General features: G+C 44.8%; 1 protein-coding gene across 7 annotated transcripts in view; it reads left to right on the plus strand.

Annotated features, from left to right (window-relative positions):
- TTC28 (tetratricopeptide repeat domain 28) overlaps window positions 1–19,967 on the plus strand; it is a 645,085-nt gene that overhangs the window by 514,874 nt on the left and 110,244 nt on the right. For all 7 annotated transcript variants that reach the window (XM_082697968.1, XM_082697969.1, XM_082697970.1 and 4 more), the window contains 2 exons: window positions 14,413–15,754; window positions 17,064–17,587. In XM_082697968.1, coding sequence (XP_082554094.1) covers window positions 14,413–15,754; window positions 17,064–17,587 — 1,866 coding nt within the window. The remainder of the gene's footprint in view (window positions 1–14,412; window positions 15,755–17,063; window positions 17,588–19,967) is intronic.

Genomic DNA, 19,967 nt, shown 5'->3' on the forward strand with positions numbered 1-19,967 from the left:
TTTCGCCACATCCTTCACCTCTGATCTCAAATGGAATCTCTCAACCAGTGTGATACCCCTGAAAGCCTTAACTGATATTCTCCTGACTCAACACTTCCTACGAAGGCTTAGTTACTTTTACATTGTGAAAACACTGTCAGAAGAGTTACTGAACTGAAAATGTTCTTGTATTCTGTAACACAGAGCTTAGAGAGCAACATAATGGCCATTTTCATTACCAAGAAATTTGAGAAATGATAGTCTACATCCTTTAAACCCATATTAAATGTCCTAATGGTAAACAAAGACCTGCTGGCAGGTATCATCTGTCGTCAAAATCTTTTTTATCATTATCTTCCTTTAAGGACCTGGTCTTGTTTTAATTATATTTAAAAATCCGTACATGTAATATGATCTCAATAATATAACCCAAACAATTGACAACAACACAGAAACAGATTGTCAGGAACTATGCTAGGATGTTAGCAATGATTATTTCAGACCAGTCACAAAGTAAGGTAGTTTTTCTGTATTTCGCATTTTCTTCATTAAATATGGTAGCAGCAATCCTTTGGCAAAGAAACAGGAAATCTGATGTAAAAGGCTTAAACAAATAGGGGCTTATTTTTCTCACAAAATGGTAAATGTGAGATATCTGACATTGATTCAGAGGTTAAAGATGACCGGGCCTATTACTCTGCATTTAACTCTCCTGGCCTTCACTCATGCTGGTCCTTTATGCTCGTCCTCGTGGTCACATGGTGGCTGCTGAGCCTCCAGGCATTATGACTTGTTCACATCAGAAGCCTGACATGCTGAGCCAGCTGCTTCTGTATCTTCTTAGTTATTTCAGAGAAACAATTTTTCTAAAGACTCAGAAGCATTTTTCTACAATGCTAGCACACTCCTGCTTTTGTCTGCTGACCACAATAGTGTCACTTGACCAATCCTAACTGCAAGGGAGATTGGGAAAGAGAATATTTAGCTTTCCAGCCCCACAGCCAGAGACAGCTAGGGAGAAAGAAGAGAGTTGAAAATGGGTGTTGAGTGAGCCAAACTTTGCTATCTTACAGAAGGATTTTTGAACATGTATTATTTTTATAATTGAACAAACATTTTTGAGATTATTATGTTCAATTTTTATCATTATAGAATCTGAATAATGTAAAAATTTGCACACCAAGAGGATGCAAAGAAAACCGCAGAAGCTTTAAAACTGTCTGCTCTGGGTATTGACACTGATAATATTCTGCATTAGTGTTCCTGTATGTAATCAGAGGGGGAGAGATTAAGTGGTTATTTTATTTATATGTACTTGGAAGAAGTGGTTGGCCAGATAGACAGACGGGGACCTACCCTTTCCTGATGTAGCAGGGTTGAGACATGTCAAGAACTGACAAATGTTCTGGGAAGCCCGAGTTTCAGTGATTTCTATGGGTTCCTCTTACCCTGTGAGTCTACAGTTTGAATAAAGGAGGTAAATGAGGTTTCAGATTTAAAGCAGTTCACAAGAGCTTTCTAGTAAGACATGTTTAAATATCATCTCTGTGATATGCACGAGTGAGTCAGCCTCAGGAGCCTCTAATTTCCTAAGTAAATCCCTCTCAATTAAGCAGAAAGGGAAGAAAAGCTGAAAGCACTAAATGGATCACAATTTTAATCCTATCTTCCTCTTTTCCATGTTTTTGAAATTGCCCTTACCAAAAGCCCATGTACTAATAGAAAAATGAGCAGAATATATGAATCACTTGTTTTGATAGCATTATGCTTAATCTAGCTAGAACACTTCACACAATCATTGAGTTTGAGTTTTCTATCCAGTGTGAATTTTTAAAATGAAGCTTTTCAGACCCGATTGCCTTGGGAAAGCAGATTTTATAATTTGTTCTCCAGCCTGGCTAGAAAATCCATCTGTCTTTGCAATTGAATTTGCAAAGTGAAATCATTTCTGAAGGGCTGTTCTTTTGGCCGGCTCTTCTGCTGCTCCTCCCTTTCCCTGTCTGTTTCCAGGGCTCCCTGTTGGTCTGGGTACATCATGCCATCCTCTCCTCCTCTATGGGCCAAGGGAGTGATGCATCCCTGGGGGATGGGCTTTGTCCTTCCCCCAGATTGCACAGCTGAATTCTGCACCCATTGCTGCCTCAGACCCCCAGAGGAACAAAGTCACTCAAGGGGAAAGTGCCGGGCTGGCAGGCAGTGGGCTCAGGTGAGTTCAAGTCTGAGCTCTGTAACTTTATGACCCTGTGGCTTCAGTGAGTGTCTTCAAAAGCAGCCCCGGCCACCCTGCTTTTTTGTCCTTGAGTCAAATAATTTAATGGAGACCCAAGAACTTTGAGAACTGACAAGTGTCATGAAATGGCTTTGAATTCTGTTCCACAATTCTACAAACAGTTTTGGAAACATCGAGTTTTAGGTTACCTGAGGTCTGTCCATCCAGTAGGCAGTTAGATTTAAGAAACCGATGCTTGAGAGAGAAGTCTGAGCTGGAATTGCATATTTGGGAGCCACAGAGCTGGTTGTTGGTGTCAGGTATTGAATGAGGTCACAAAGGAGAATTTTGTATAGGATTGTCATTTATTAGTGCTATTACTCTTTTTATTACGTAGTAAGGGCTCCCCTCTCCCTTTTTAATTATCCTGATGAAATTGGGAGGCAGCCCATATGTAGGTATCCTTTATTTTTTTATTATTTATTTTTTATAAATATTTTAAGTATTTTTTAAGTATTTTTACTTAAAATTTTTTACTTTAAAAATAAATATTTTTAAAAAATTTTTAAGACCTGGGGGCAGGGGGTTTGGGAGAAGAGGGGTGGGATTATGGACATTGGGGAGGGTATGTGCTTTGGTGAGTGCTGTGAAGTGTGTAAACCTGGTGATTCACAGACCTGTACCCCTGGGGATAAAAATATATGTTTATAAAAAATAAAAAATTAAAAAAAAAAAATTTAAGACCTGATCTGAGATCAAGAGTTGAGTGCTTACGCAACTGAACCATTTTTTAATGTGCCCCCATTTAAAAAATTTTTTTCTAACTTTTAATTTAAATAATCCCTCCACCCAACATGGGGCTCGAACTCATGACCCCAAGATCAGGAGTCCCAGGCTCTTCTGACCAAGCCAGTTAGGCACCCTTATAGATGTCTTTTCATTTATCTTTTCAATGAATGACATTCCACAGGTAAGAAACTGGTGAAGGCAGTTGGTCAGTAAGCCAGATTTTAGAATTAAGGATCCTCGTTTCATGGTGTTTTGCTTAAATTATTGGATATCAGTCAAAATACTCCCCAATTAATTAATTTTCATGATTGATTTTAACAACTTCAGCTGAATGACAGGACAGAAACAAAGTTGTGGGTCCTTTTTTTCCCCTCAGATTATTAATTAGTGCCCTGGTGTAAAATCACCCCAGATTATCCAGTGTTTCTCAATGTGCTGTACTGGCATTTGGGTGTGCGATAGTTCTTCATTGTGCTGGAGTCTTCCCACATGGCGCAGGCTGTTGGGCTCCCAGATAGTGTGACAATCAAAATTGCCCCATCTCATATTCAAATGTCCTTGGGGAGGGGGAAGTCTCTTCTCTGACATGCAGACACTGAAACCCTTCAGGAAATGGGCCCCATTCTCATGTCACCTGCAAAGCTTGACTATAATATTCTCAGAGCCCATAATTTTGCATCCTTAGTGGATGAAATGAGGAGTTGCCAAGTTCCCTTCGGTGTGCTCACTTTGGAAATATGATGGCATCTAAGACCTAGAACAAATTACACTCTGTAGTAAAATAATGGTAGAAGGAGTGGCCTATTTTGATTTTGTTATTTGTAATATTGAGGACTGTGGTCACTGAAGCTGTATGGAATAATCCCACCCCCTGGAAAACAGAGTGTCATACCTCATCATTCACTTGTATTTGATCTTCCTGATTGTCATCCGAGGTAGAGGCAAACTAGAGGCTAGGAAAAGTACTTACTTTCTTGAGAGCACGAGACAGTGAAGAGGCAGGGCCAGAAATAGGGAGATTACCGTTCTGGTCACAGCATCTGTCCAGCATAAAGCACTATATCAAGCAATGGGCACTGCAGGGTTATTAAAGCTGGTAGGACAGGGCCCACAAAACAAATAGCAGCAAACTGGAGAAATGGCAAGCTGAGGGGTAGGCAGATTACTGAGGCAAAGTCAGTGAGCACGTAACAGATGTAAGAGATTTTTCTTGCTTGCTTGTCTATTATGTTTTTCATTTTATAAAGGATTTTACTTAGCTTACCATATCAAATGATGATGCTATAGAAATACAAAACCAAGATCAGGGAAATAAAAGTAGGAAACCAAGGTCAGGGAAAAGAGCCCAGCAGAGGCTAACATGGTTGTTAGAGTTTCATATTTAAGTGAGAGCTTCCTTGTGGCCAAAGCAAAAAAAGAAACACATAATTCTTATTATCCAAAAGATGGGAGCATAGAATTCCTTAGGGGAAGGAAAGCTGAATCCTAAAAGAAATTTTTCAAGAGACATTTTATTTATGGGATTATATTACAAATAACAAAATGTATAATGTAACTAAAATTTTAGCAGCAAAGATTATAATTGATTTTAGGATGCTTTTTCTAATAATAGACTTGCATTAAAAAAATCAACTAACCCTAGGGCATTAAGATAAAACCTCAATTCACTAAAGCCTGTTCAGTGTGGGTCAAGTTCGTTTGGCTCAGATTTATAGATTTTAGTGGTCTCACTTGATTCAGGGCTAGGATTCAGGACATCCAGAGGTGTGGATGACTCAAAAGTGCCCTTGGAGACTTCTATTAATAGGTGTCTCTCCTCTGACATGGACTTTCTTTTTTTTTTTTTTTTTTTTTAAAGATTTTATTTATTTATTTGACAGAGAGAGATGACAAGCAGGCAGAGAGGCAGGCAGAGAGAGAGGAGGAAGCAGGCTGAGCAGAGAGCCTGATTTGGGGCTCGATCCCAGGACCATGGGATCATGACCCAAGCCGAAGACAGTGGCTTAACCCACTGAGCCACCCAGGTGTCCCTGACATGGACTTTCTAAGGACAGTTGAAAATTGTAGGTTAGAGCAAAGGCTTGGAGGGTTGTTATTGGATGGTACGTCCTTGATGATGGCTGGGGTCTGTTACAGTAACAATAGCCCCAGATCTTAGTGGTCCAAAACAGGAGAGTTTATCTTCACACACCGGCCACCAGATTCACATAACACTCAGGGTGCACCTCACTAATCCCGGCCTCCCATGGCTCCATCTTCTCCAGCAGCACCATCTGGAACACATAGCTTCTGCAGTCAGGCAGGCAGGGGAAGAGAGAACAGGGAATATCGTAGTCCAGCTCTTAAGTGCTTCTGTCTGGAAGGAACACATTGCTTCTCCTCATATTCTGTTGGGCAAAACAAGTCACTTGGCCGTGCCTGACTTCTCCTGAGTATGAAATATGCATCTGGATATAGAAGAGAACCAGAGCAGGGAACAGGAGTAAAGGCTCCCACAGTCGGGGGAGGAAGGCAGTCCAAACCAAGCAAAGGGAATGAGAAAGTCAAGCATACAAGGCAGGGTGGGATCGAGCAGAAGGGCTGGCGGGGCTTCTGCTTGGCTGGGATCGCATAGGGAGCACTAGGCAGGGATGGCTGGGTTGGCGTTGGATTGGCAAAGTTTGTCTCTGCCATTTAAAATGGGTCCACGCGGGCGCCTGGGTGGCTCAGTGGTTAAGCCGCTGCCTTCGGCTCAGGTCATGATCTCAGGGTCCTGGGATCGAGTCCCGCATCGGGCTCTCTGCTCGGCGGGGAGCCTGCTTCCCTCTCTCTCTCTGCCTGCCTCTCCATCTACTTGTGATTTCTCTCTGTCAAATAAATAAATAAATAAAATCTTTAAAATGGGTCCACGCTTTTCTTTGCTAGCCAGAGGGACTCCGAAAGTTTTCCAGGGAGGTGGAACTGGTGCAGTTTTTAGAGGCTCAGCTCAAGGGAGAAGCAGAAGCAGTTATCTCTGCATTTCAGGGATTCCACCCCAGACCTTGAAACAAAAGAAGTGTTTGTTTCATATTGAAATTAACTCCCTGTAACATTCTCTGCATTGTTAACTTATGAGGGTGCCTCCCTCCTCTTATTGTGATCCAGAATGAGAACCAGCCACACTGTGCCTTCTCCAAACAGTGACTAATGGCGGGCCTTGGCCAGGCAGGCCCAGCGAATTTTTCACTCCGCTCTGGGCTTCCCACCAAGTTCTCTCTCCGTGGCCTGGCCTCAGCCGTTAGGGATGACTATGCCTAGCACTTCCTACCTCATCATCCATCTCCGGAGCACCCCTCTCCAGCCACCTCCTTTTTAATAGGTTTAATTATTACTTCCCCTACTTCATGGCACAATTAATCTTCCCCACTGCCTTAGGATTTACAGCCAAACAGGCCTGGGGAATTTCTGAGCTATTCACCTGGAGTCTTGGTTTTTAACTCTCTGAGGGAGGAGGAAGTGGGGCCAAGGATGGAAGCAGTGAAGTAACTGGGCTCCATGAGCTCCAGGCTGGCTTCTTGTCACTGTCATTCAGCCCACGCCTTTGGGACAGTGGCAAGAGGGGGCTGCAGAGAAGCAGATGGGGCCTCCATTCAGCCTAAAGAGAGCCTTAAGGGCTAGAGATTGAGCAAATAGGGCCTCTCTGTTTCTCTTCCAGCTGCATTCTATTTCCTCCAAGTTTGGTTATCAGAGGAGTAAGTTCTGAGGTTCTAACATACAGCATGGCAGCTACAGTTAATAATACTGAAGGTATACTTGGAATTTACTAACAGAGTAGATCTTAAATATTCTCACCGCAAAAAAGGGTGATGGATGTGTTAATTAACTTGATTGTGGTAATCGTCTCACAGTGAATGTGTATATCAAATCATCACATTATATACTTTAAATATATACAGTTTTGTCAGTTATGCCTCAATAAAGCAGGGGCGGGGTTGGGGAGAAAAAGGCAGATACTTTCCGGTGGAGTCTGTCTGTGTGAGGCAGAGAAGGCGTGTGCAGGGATTTCCTTGACCTTACTACTGTAGTGGGCTCCTCTGGAATGAAACAAAAGGGGAGGGCAGTCGGTATCTGGGACAGAAGAACTCTCAGTGCCACAGAAGACAACTCAAATTGCTGTTGAAACAGAAGATAACAGCCCCTTAACTTCACTTACCCTTTGCAAGAACAAGAAGAGCCTGGTGGGTTGGGTAGAAAAAAGTAGACAGATGTAATTAAGATAAATGGTGGCAGAAGAGACATGTGATGGCCCGAGAGTTCTCCAGAGGTGACGCCCACACGACGGATTACATCTGCCTCCTCCTACTGCATTCCTGCACCTCTTAGCATTTCCCGCCTGCTAATGTACACTTCACTGCTCCAGATACAGATTTAGCCAGACCAGCAATCTGTCCTCATATAGCTGCCACGAGATTGGTTCGCCACAACAGTATATGAACATTAATATAGGAGAAGTAGGTGCAAAGTTATGACCACCTTTCACTAGAAGGCAGTCCAGCTTCATTCTGGGGAACAGGTGAAAGCACGGATTCCTAAGTCAGAAGAACCTAGGGTCCAGGATCCATTCTGCCACGTGGAGCTGTATGGGCCTGAGTGAGTTCTTGAAACTTCTGGGTCTCTGAGACTGCAGTAGTGATCTCACAGGATTTTTTTTTTTAAGATTTTCTTTATTTATTTGACAGAGAGAGATCACAAGTAGGCAGAGAAACAGGCAGAGAGAGAGGGGGAAGCAGGCTCCCCGCTGAGCAGAGAGCCCGATGCAGGACTCGATCCCAGGACCCTGAGACCATGACCTGAGCCGAGGGCAGAGGCTTAACCCACTGAGCCACCCAGGTGCCCCTCACAGGATTGATTTGAGGTGTGCCTGAGATTATCAAGTAGAAGGGCAGGCACTGGTTTTCAGGAAAAGCTTTTGTACCAGGAAGATGCTTGTAGCTGAAATCACATGAGAGATAATTTTAAAATTATCTGCATTTAAAAATTTCTGTACCTTTGCTGTCCTCCACTGGCAAAAATAATGAGCTTGTCTCTAGGCTAATAAATAATAACCTGAAAATGAGATAAAACATCCAGTCGGTTGCATTTCTAACACAGAGCACTTTGCTCTCATGCCTTTGATGCCAGCCATCTGTTTACTAAGCAGGTCTGTCCCTTCCTCCCCACTCCAAGCCTTGGGATATTTTAGGTGCTATGTGGACAAACTCTGTGTGACAACTTGAGAGGTAGAGGATCTGGGGAACCTAGAGAGCTGAAATAATGGGTGCCCCAAAGAAACTGGGGCTATTCTTCCTGGTGGAGAGCGTGGGGGGAGCAGCTGCGAATACACAGCACTGTTTGTATTAAGCACGTTTGTCCGCTGTTCTGGTGGAAACACCTTCCCTCCCCACCACCCTTGCCTGTTGGACTGACAAAATGTCATCCTATCCATTAGGAGCCTTTGAAATTAAAGGTAAAATTAAATATTGTGTCTGTAAAGAAATCAAAGCAGTGGGACAAGACACCGTGTCACTGTGAGTCTTCCCAGCCTGGAGAAGGACATGGAGGCTGGCTTGTGTAGGCATGCCGGTGAGCAGCTGATTTCTTTCTCTCCTGAGGTTCTATGGACAGACAAATGAACTTAAATATCCCATCGGGACATAGCTATGAGGAAGTTTCCTGATCCAGAAGGAACAATAGGAGAATGTGTCATACAGATCTCTCTGCATATCTTGATTATTTGATTTAATTTTCTGTTATGGAATGTTTCGCGCGCGCACACACACACACACACACACAGAAGGAATAGAATAACAAACCCCCACGTACTCATAACTCAGTTATCAACATTTTGCTAAAAAAAAAGAAATACATTGCTAATCTTGTTTCATACACCCACCCACCCACACAGGCTCACTTTCCCCCTCTGCTAGAGTGTTTTTGAAAGGAAACCATGTTGTTTCACCTGTAAATACTCCTGGGTGTGTTTCTTTTCTTTTCTTTTCGTTTTTTTTTTTTTTAAAGAATTTATTTATTTATTTGACAGAGAGAGATCACAAGTAAGCAGAGAGGCAGACAGAGAGAGAGGGGGAAGCAGGCTCCCCACTGAGCAGAGAACCCGATGTGGGGCTCGATCCCAGGACCCTGAGATCATGACCTGAGCCGAAGACAGAAGCTTTAACCCACTGAGCCACGCAGGCGCCCCTCCTGGGCGTGTTTCTAATAGATGAGAACTTTTAGCACAGCTGCTGGCCCATGTTACACCTAGGACACTATTAATAACAGTTCCTTGATGCCTCCTGCTTATCTTGGATGGGCTGGTACAGCTGAGGGTGTGTGGGTCAAGAGTACCTCCCGCAGCTCTGCCAAGACCTCACTTCCTCTCACTGGATCTGGGCTCTGTCATTTATAAGTTGACACCATAGGAGGGCCCCTTCTAGCTCCCACAGCTCGTGTCTCCTGAGAGTGGCTGGGGCTTTGGCTAGGGTGGGGCAGAAGCTAAGCTCTTGGAAAGCTTCGAGAAAGGACCGATGAGCTCTTAAAGCCCCATTTGGATCCCATACTATCAATAATCAGAGCAATGCTATTTTCAGTAAATGAGAAGAGCACCTCCACTGTTGGTGGAAATACACTGGGGCCCTCCTTTCAGAGAATTCACAAGAGAGAAGGCAGGCAGACGTTCCTGCGGAAACACTAAATGTTCTCATTTAAGCAGAAATTCTGCTAGGCCCATCATGGTCACAACTCCCTTGGTCTTTGCTGGTAATGGTTAATAATAGGAAGCAAACCAAGTTGAGCATTTACTGTGTCTGAGTCACCTGTGCCGGCTTCTCGTGAGCATGATCTCCTGGGTCCTCACTCAGCACTTCATGTAGGTGTTACTATTCCCAGGCAGTGACCATTCCTGTCCCCAGGGTAGAGGCCCACCATGGTGATCTATAAATCCATATCCATGTGTCCTTTCTCCGCACGCCCTTGTGGGAACTCGGCTTTGTGAGGCTCTTCTGCACCACTAATCTTCGTTTAATCCCCCTCCCTGCAGCACGTTGTCACCTAGCACACCCCTGCTGACAGGCTCTCTGTAAGTCTTCATCTGAGTGACGGCCCTGGAAAATCAAGCTGTGGTCTCGAAAGGGAAGGAGGATCTGCAGATTATCTCCTCAGCATGTGCAGTCACTCTGCTGGCAGTTCTCAGGGCCGCTTTTATGTTGCCTCAACAAAGAGAACGGCTGCCAAGAGTGTGTAATGCTCTGTTCAGAATTCTCCAGGCTGGCAGAGAGGCTGGGACAGTAGAGACGCAGGGCGGATGAAAAGAAATCCCCATCTCAGCCAGGCCCATTGCCTCCTACGCTTGCTCATGTCCGGAGGTCTTTGTTTTTGAGAATCTGCCTGATTCTTTAGAGAGCCTCGGAAGTGTCAGATGAGGAGGAAGGGGAGAAAGAAGGCGAGTGTGTGGGCAAGCTGGCCGGGGGTCAGATCATTTTGCCATCTCCAGCAGGCAGTTGCTTTCACAACTCACTGAGCCCTGGGTAGCCATTATCATCCCAACTGCTCCCTATTAACTAGGCCAGACTCTTGAGGCCATGAGAGGAAACGTGGAATTCCTTTTCCTTTTTGTCACTCTCTAAATACTGCTTGTACCATGTTCAGATACCATGCTGGAGGTTACAAAGCATACTGATATATACCATTATGTTTCTCATACCTTTTCTTTGACATAGCATAACCCAACTTTAATAAAGAAAACAAAAACACCAAAAAAGTTTCAGTTAGAAAAGAAAAGGAGGGGCGCCTGCGTGGCTCATTCGGTTAAGCGACTGACTCGGTTTTGGCTCAGGTCATGATCTCAAGGTTGTGAGGTTAAGCTCTGCATCGGGGTCCATGCTGGACATGGAATCTGCTTCAGATGCTCTCTCCATCTCCCTCTGCCTCTCCCCTTCCCCTCAGCCCCCTGCTCACATGTGTGCATATGCACGTGCTCTCTCTCTTCAAAAAAAAAAAAAAAAAAAAGGAAAAAAGCCTCATGGAATTAAAGTGACCATCTCAAAGGTACCCAGCTGAACGAGGTAGGAGCTGGGCTTGTAAAACAGAACTGCTGACTTAAAGTTCTGCTTTTCCATGATAGTTCGCCATCCAGATACTTAGCAAGTTTCCTGTAGGATGGTGTACAAGTGGAGAGGGTAGGGGGCTAGCAAGAGAGACCTGTGTCCTTGGTGTCAGGGAGCATGAAAGTTTACCTGAGCTTCCCCCATTGCCTTCTCTGAAGGGCTCATGCTGCTTGTTTCTTTTTAACATCATCCTGGGAACCAAGTAATGATCATATTGGCTTAAAAGAAAAAACACTTGCAAAGAAATCTAAAAGCTGTGAGGGAAAAAGAAAAAAAAAAATCTGCGCGAAGGCCTTGCTGTGGGAGAAGGTGCTCAGAGGGAGATGTGGGCGCCCCAGCTCTTGCCCCCTTCCCCGCCCCTACACCAGGCGCTGGCTCTGTTCCTAACTGTGGACTCTTGTCTGGGCAGATATTTTTCCCTCTCATTTTAAAAACGCAGAAAGTGAAGACAGAGGGAGCAAATGATTCATTTCCTTGAAGGATTCCCGGAAATTGAAATCTAAAAATTTTCTCTTTACATAAAAGCAGTTTAGGAATACAGGTCAAATTCAGGTCTTCAGAACTGAAATGTTTGTCACTAATCATTTTTCAACACTCATGCAGTTCTAGGTGATGCTAAGATATTGCCTTTTGGGTAGCTTAGAGTTTCTAACTTGAGACAGGTTCTGAAAAACCGCATCCTTCCAGCAAGGATACCAATGACATCTCCAGCCCAGGGGAGTGACCAGACCCAGTCCCCACGAATGTTACTTTGCTTGTTGGATCAGAGTTTTAAAAATCCTTTCATTAATTTTTAAATCAAGTGCTATACATTCCTTAGAGGGAAAAAAAAAACCCACTTAAAATACAGAGAAACAAAATGGAAAAAAAATGGCAGTTCTACCACCCAAAGATTACTACTGTTAACATTTAAATAAATTCTACACTGTATGTAGACACATAAATGTAAACATACATGTATATACATCCATTAATGTTTTTATTACAATATACTGTTTTGTGACCATATATTCCATTAATATGTTATAATTTTTCCCATGTCAATATATCCTCTTCGACTTCATCATTTTTTAATTAAATCATTTGTTCTGGGAGAGACTCAGGGTATTTTTTTTCCTACTTCAACATTTTTAATGACACTATGTTATTCCATTGTATAGAGGGCCATGATTTACTTAGTTATTTTTAAATTATGCAATACTTTACTCCTCTAAGAAAATACCCAGAATAATTACCATCGTTTGTTTAAACTCTACCACCTTGAGAATTCACAGAAGCATGTAGTAATTTCAGTGACTAATACCTGAATTCCAGTCTGCAGTTACAGTGCACTCACACATACGTGATTTCATTTGATCCTCACTACTGCCCTCTAAGAATGGCTTCGAGATGATTCTTTTCCTCACTTCATAGACGAACTATGAAAAGCTCAGAGGGACTGAATGATGTATCCAGTACCCCGAGTCGAGCTAACATCAAAAAGCTGGCCAGACCCAGAGATGGACAAGTCCTGTGACAGGGCAGACCTCCAGCCCAGGCAGGGGAGGACACGGGGACAGAAGAGGGGCCCTGGCATTCTCCTTTCTGCCCCCCTCACTTCAGCGTTTATGATGTGTGCTGACATTATTCATTTCCTGACCGGCTCCCTCATGACCCGGTGCACTCTCTGAGGGCAGACTTGCATCTCCTTTGTTTGTCCCTGCTGCCCACCTTAACACAGTAAATCCTGGGGGCAGCGCGTGAGTGAGTCAGTGAAAGTGTCACAGAAGCGAATTGTGGGGCCTGGATTTTGACAGCTTGCTTCTCAGCGCGTCTATTTTTAGTTCAGACTTTTAAGAAGAACCCAGCTTGGTGTTTTTGCTTTTTGTACTTCTGTGGGTTTTGGTCACCACTGCAAAGCTCACACATTGATTCATGGAAAAGTATGTTCAAATCCAAGGGCAAGGAGAAACCTGTTTGCATACTAGATTCTGTCCATCTTTTCCAGGGCTCCGCACCCCAAACCACCCCCACGCCAGATTGAACCAGGCTCTCAATAAAGGTGCCTCCCAATTACTTTGAATCATCAAAGTAATCATCCCATATTTGGAACTACTTTCTCTTTTTTTATTTCGATGATATATCTTGTTTTGAACTGCTTGTAGAAACAGTACCTTAGCTGCTAGAGCATAGTTTATGAGCGTTGTTTAAAGTGCTGTTATTAATGACTATAAAAGCAGAATTCTAAGAAATTTTGGAAGAAAAAAATCATGCAAATCCCATCACCTCACAAGCAGTTTCTATTTTTGCATAATCCCCTCAAGGTCTTGTCCATGTGCACACACTTATTTTCCTGGCTGTTGTCACGGGGAGCATGCAGCGTTGTTTTCTGCCCCTTTTTTTTTTTTTTTAACCGCTTATTATTGTAAGAACCCTTTTCCCTCATTTTTCTACCCAGACTTTATAATTATCTTTTAATGACTGCATAATCCTCTGTGGAGTTGATATACCAAAATGTACTTCTACAGTCCCCCAGTGTTTGCCATTTAAGAGGTTTCTGATTTCTCACTAATCTATAATGCTGCAGTGAAGATTGGTATGTGAATAGCTTTTGCATTTGTCAGATGATTTCCATAGACTATATTCCCGTGAGTAGGACTGCCGGGTCTGAGCAGGACCACGTGTGTGGTTCTCGCCATCCTGCTTCTCCATAGGCCATTCCCGTTTATGTCCAGCAGCTGATGTGTTTACCAATTTCAGGCAACCTCATCAGTATAGGGTGCTGCTTAAATTTTTTGTTTGCTAATTTAGCCTCAGTAAAATGGTACTTTGGGGTTGCTTTATTTTGCATTTCTTTGATTATTAAAAGAAATTAGCATTTTCCCCCTGTGGTTACTTCTGTATTTCTTGGATGTGAGTTGTCTGCTCACACTTACTGTTCTTTGCTTATTTCAGTAAACTAGAGTTTGATTTTAGATTTTTTTTTTTTTTAAATCAGACCAAGTGAAACCTTGGAAATCTTTATACACGATAGCTATTGGATTTTGTCATATATGTGTCACATATTTTTCAGTGTCGGGTTTGCCTTTTAATTTTAGATATATATTTGAGTACAAAACCTCTTAATTTTGTAATCAAATCTGTCTGTGTTTTTTTTTCTGTTTCTTCAAAGCTTAGAAAGCTATCTCCCCTCTGGAGCGCTGATAAATATTTAATTCTACCTTCTGTTATTTTAAATTCTCTAATTCATCTGAATTGTGTTTGAGTATAAATTGAGTTGCAAATTACTTTTTTTTCCCCCAAACTGCTCATCAGTAATTCTAACCTTTTTTTCTGTTCCTTTATTCTCTTTCTTAGGAATCATACACCAGATGAAAGGCGATTATGATACTGCTCTGAAACTCCACAAGACACACCTGTGCATCGCCCAGGAGCTGAGTGACTATGCTGCTCAGGGCCGTGCCTATGGGAATATGGGCAATGCCTACAATGCCCTGGGGATGTACGACCAGGCGGTCAGGTACCACCGGCAGGAGCTGCAGATCTCCATGGAAGTGAATGACCGGGCCTCACAGGCGTCGACACACGGGAACCTGGCTGTGGCTTACCAGGCCCTGGGTGCCCATGACCGGGCCCTGCAACATTATCAGAACCACCTGAATATTGCTCGGGAGCTTCGTGACATCCAGAGCGAGGCCCGGGCCCTCAGCAACCTGGGCAACTTCCACTGCTCTCGGGGGGAGTATGTCCAGGCCGCCCCCTATTATGAACAGTACCTCCGGCTCGCTCCTGACCTTCAAGACATGGAAGGGGAAGGGAAGGTCTGCCACAATCTCGGCTATGCCCACTACTGCCTTGGAAATTACCAGGAGGCTGTAAAATATTATGAGCAGGATCTGGCACTGGCCAAAGACCTTCATGACAAGTTGAGCCAGGCGAAAGCTTACTGCAACTTGGGCCTAGCATTCAAGGCTCTGCTGAACTTCAGCAAAGCTGAAGAGTGTCAGAAGTACCTATTGTCCCTAGCCCAGTCGCTGAATAATTCCCAGGCTAAATTTCGAGCCCTGGGGAACCTGGGTGATATATTCATCTGTAAAAAAGATATAAATGGTGCAATAAAATTCTATGAGCAGCAGCTGGGCTTAGCTCACCATGTCAAGGACAGAAGACTGGAAGCCAGTGCATATGCAGCCCTGGGCACGGCATACCGGATGATCCAGAAATACGACAAGGCCTTGGGTTATCACACACAGGAACTGGAGGTCTATCAGGAGCTGAGTGACTTGCCGGGGGAGTGCAGAGCTCACGGGCATCTGGCTGCGGTCTACATGGCCCTTGGGAAATACACAATGGCCTTCAAGTGTTATGAAGAGCAGCTGGATCTGGGGCAGAAGCTGAAGGACCCTAGTCTGGAAGCCCAGGTCTACGGCAACATGGGGATCACAAAGATGAACATGAATGTGATGGAAGAAGCCATTGGCTACTTCGAGCAGCAGCTGGCCATGCTGCAGCAGCTGAGTGGAAATGAGTCCGTGCTCGACAGGGGCCGCGCCTATGGCAATCTGGGGGATTGCTACGAGGCCCTGGGTGACTATGAGGAAGCTATCAAGTACTACGAACAGTATTTATCTGTTGCCCAGAGTCTGAATCGCATGCAAGACCAAGCTAAGGCTTACCGGGGCCTAGGAAATGGGCACAGGTAAAGATGACAGAGGTCAGATGTGGTTGATCACATGCACTAAGAGCATCTGTGACAGTAAAGGCAACTTACTGTCTGCATGGTGGCTTGTTACCTACAAAGCAGTTTCATGCGTATCTTATTCAGCTCCCCCAATGATTTTGTGAATTTAGCAGGGTTATTATTACCCTTCAATTATGGAGGAAGAAACTAAGACCCAGAGGGGTTAGGTCGATGTCCAGGGTTACGCAGCTTAAAAATTAAGGACAGCTGAGAGTCAAACCCAGGGCTGTCTGACTGCAAATGCAATGCTTCTTTGACTACCTCATGAGGTGCAGGATAAAAGAGATAATGGGAACGGGAAAGGTGAATGCATCAGTTCAACTGGTGTTTTCTGAAAGTCTCTCACATTATATGAATGTGTTTATTAATGACACATCTATACCTGCGAATTACGTGGACTCCCGTTTTGTTGCTTTTAGTGAAAACCACCTGAAGATGGTGGGAGTGAATAAATGAATAAATAAGTGAATAAATAAAAATCCTATCATCATCATGCTAGGCACCTTGCAGAGATATCTTGCTTAATATTTACAGCAATCCTGTATTACTCTACACTTACTATGGTCTGCGATGGGCTGTGGGATTTACTATCATCCAGAAATGGAGGCTCAGGGAAAGGAATTCATGTGCCCCACACAACTGACTTGGTCTGCTGCCCAAATCCTTGCTCTTCCCAGTCTTACCATGTCATCTCTTAGCAGCACAGAAAAGACACACTGTTGGCCAAGGTGATGCTTTCCTTCTGAGTGTGGGGAACCCAAGAAGGTGTCTGTGTCTGCAGAATTTATAGCCCTTCCAGATCAGCAGGGGATTAGGGCTCCTGGAGTAGAGGAAGGGCAAGGGTCAAGCTAAATCATCACCCACAGAGTGCTCTGAGAAGCTCAGGGTGAAAGATTTATAGCCATTGTAAAGTGATTTCAAAAACATAGTCTAAACGGTAGTGGAAATTGGGAGGCCCAAAGAACCAAACAGTTCACTCGCTATCATTGTGCCTATTAATATATTTTATGTTTCCTCTGGGGTGTATATCCCATTGAATCTCAAGCTCTTGGGAAGGTCACTAAGGGATGACTTTTGAATTGCTTTCCAGATTATGAAATTCCCCTGCATCTCACTCTAAGGGCACATGATAGATTTTAGCTAGAAGAGGAGTTAAGAGCTTCTATAGTAAGTGACAGTGACAAATGCTTTTCATTTTCTCGGGGGCTTTAGCATGTCTGCACCTGCACAAAATAATATCATTGCTTTTCTGTCTACATCCCCACAGGGCAATGGGGAGCTTGCAGCAAGCCCTTGTGTGCTTTGAAAAGAGGCTCGTGGTCGCCCATGAGCTCGGGGAGGCCTTTAATAAAGCCCAGGCCTATGGAGAGCTAGGAAGTCTGCACAGCCAATTAGGGAATTACGAACAAGCCATTTCCTGCCTTGAACGCCAGCTGAACATTGCTAGAGAGATGAAAGACCGAGCTCTGGAAAGTGATGCGGCCTGTGGCCTCGGTGGCGTTTACCAGCAGATGGGGGAATATGATACAGCCCTGCAGTACCACCAGCTCGATCTGCAGATAGCAGAGGAAACCAACAACCCCACCTGCCAGGGCCGAGCCTACGGGAACCTGGGCCTCACCTATGAATCCCTGGGCACCTTTGAGCGGGCCGTGGTCTATCAAGAACAGCACTTGAGCATCGCCGCGCAGATGAATGACTTGGTGGCTAAGACAGTGTCATACAGTAGCCTCGGAAGGACCCATCATGCCTTGCAGAACTATTCGCAGGCAGTCATGTATTTACAGGAAGGTAAGTGAAAAGGTCCTGTGTGGTTCCTGTGGGGTGGTCTCTGGGTAAGCCCTGAGGTCAAGTTCAGAGTGTACTCGGAAGGAAGTAGGCACAGTTTGAGTGGCCACCCCTGCCCAGAGTGAGGAGCTCAGAGGCCACATCATGAGTTCAACTCCAAAACTGTGGTGCCCCCACTAGGTGTGCATTAATAGCACAAAGGCGTTCCCTTGTCCAGAATGTGTTTCCTGGCTTGTGTAACCCTGGGAGCTGGCTGTCCAGGCAGCTGGTACCCTCCTTGCTCCTTGGAGCCCTCACCTTCACAGCAGACGACACATTCCCACACGAGAGGAAGCAAGTAAGATTTAGTCGCATAAAATTTAAGGGCCTGAATCAGAGGAAGATGCCCATCTGTCCCAAGCCGCGTTGTCCATCCTGAAAATACCTAAACTATAACAAAACTGTGAAGAAGTCCATTTTGAGGTCACAGCTGAGGTTTAATCCAGTCTGAGGTTCGCTCAAGCAGTTGGCCAGGCTTCCTTCTGGTGCTTGCCCGTAGTGCTTGAGCTGATGCTATGGCAGTCTTGTTCCAGACACTCCCAGAAAGTGACTGCAGCTGCCTCCTCCTTCTCCTCCTCCCCCTCCCCCACCCCCAGGCTCCTGACCCCTGCTGTCAGGTTCCATGCAGCCACATGAGCCAGTCCTCGGAGCTTCCTTCCTCAGGAAGCAGAAGTCCCACAGCCGTGTGCTGATCCTCTACCCAGTACACTCCTACCCCGGAAAGCACTTCGCCTCATGGGGGCACATGGCGCCCTCCCATCCTGGAAGGGAAGAAGGGCAGATAGGATGTTCTTGGCTCACTAGTAAAAGGAAGTAGTTGCTGATTTCCAAGCAAGAACTCTCATTTCCAGCTTCCAAGGGTCTTTGCATGTTTAGTTTATTTAACCGGATTTCATTCTCACAGTAACCTTCAGAGGTGTATCTCTACTTCCGTTTGCGGCCAAATGACCCGAGGCTCAGGGATTCCAGTGGCTTGGTCCTGACCATGTGGTCAGTTCATGGTGGAGTGGGCCCCAGCCCAAGTTTCCAGCCCCAAGAACCACACAAGACCCTGTGTGTTGTTGTTTCTAAGCACAGCACAGGGTTGGAACAGTGATATATCCCCCATTACTCCGGAGCCCCCTGGGAAGCCAGGAGGGAGGGAAGCAGGAAGCAAAGGGGAGACTGGGCCAGAAGCTGACGGTTTGCTGTCATCCTTTGTACAGACCAGGGATTGCTCTGGCCTGCAGGCTGAGAGGTTACCCAGAGGCTGGGAGCCACTTCCCAGACCTTTTTTGGCTTCCACTCCATGGGCGCTCTGCCTCCACGCATCAAATATGAGAGTTGGCTTTGGGTTTCCTGAAACTTAACTGTGGTAAAATTCCAACAGACTGGGGGCGATTTTCAGTCGAATTTGTGAAAACCATTAAATTCAGACCCAGCAAATGACAACCTTTCAGCTGTGTTCTTTTGTACTTCCTGAAATATTGTTTCCATAAAGCAGCTGCTTTGCCTGAGACATTGTAACATAATTCTACATTTATGGAAAACTCTCAATTTCACTTTTATTGTTTCTTGTAATTCTGAGTCTCGTAGAGATCTAAATTCTCATCATGGCATCTCCGTGGTGCCTGTTCTGCGGCTGTACTCCACCAGAAAGCCTGGTGCGGCTCCTGGGTGGGATTAGATGCCTCTTCTCATGAGCTATTACAGGTGCGGACACCTGGAAGGCCCTTTCTGAGTGCTTCTGAGTCAGGCCTGCAGCCTCTTGCACTGAGGGTACAGTGGAGCCAGAAACCACCTTGGTGCCTGCCCCTCTCCTGGCTCTCAGAGGGGGCTGTGAGTCAGCATCACCCCGCCCCAGGGCACTTGAACCTCACTGGTGGGGCCTGGTCTGAGATTTGGGTAGAAGCTCTCCAGGTAATGTGTACAGACAACCCTGATCAAAGCCACTGGTCTCATCCGGCTTTCTCTCTTTTTGTAAGTGAAGAAAAGGAGCCTGGGCCCATTTAGTGACCTACCTGGAGCTACATGCAACTAGTTCCTGGGAAACCAGGCTTCAGGGATGCTGGGGTGCTGGGTTAGATTCCTAAGAGACAGGCTAATAGGAACGAGGGGGACAGATACTGTGTCTGCCCGGCCTCTTAGCTCTTCACTGGAGAACATTGAGCAGGGATAGCTGCCTTGAAGAATGAATATGCTTAGTGTGTTGAAGGTTAAAACATTCTCCTGGTTTTCATCCAAGAACCATTTGTGTTCTTCTTCCATTTGTGTTCCTATTGTATGAGGTGTTTTTTGAACATGTGAATAATTTGCAAGTATTATTTTTGTTATCCAGTGACACGTTTTAAACTTAAAATGGTAT

The sequence above is a fragment of the Mustela nivalis genome, assembly GCF_964662115.1.
Source record: "Mustela nivalis genome assembly, chromosome: 14".
NCBI classification, from domain to species: Eukaryota; Metazoa; Chordata; class Mammalia; order Carnivora; family Mustelidae; genus Mustela; species Mustela nivalis.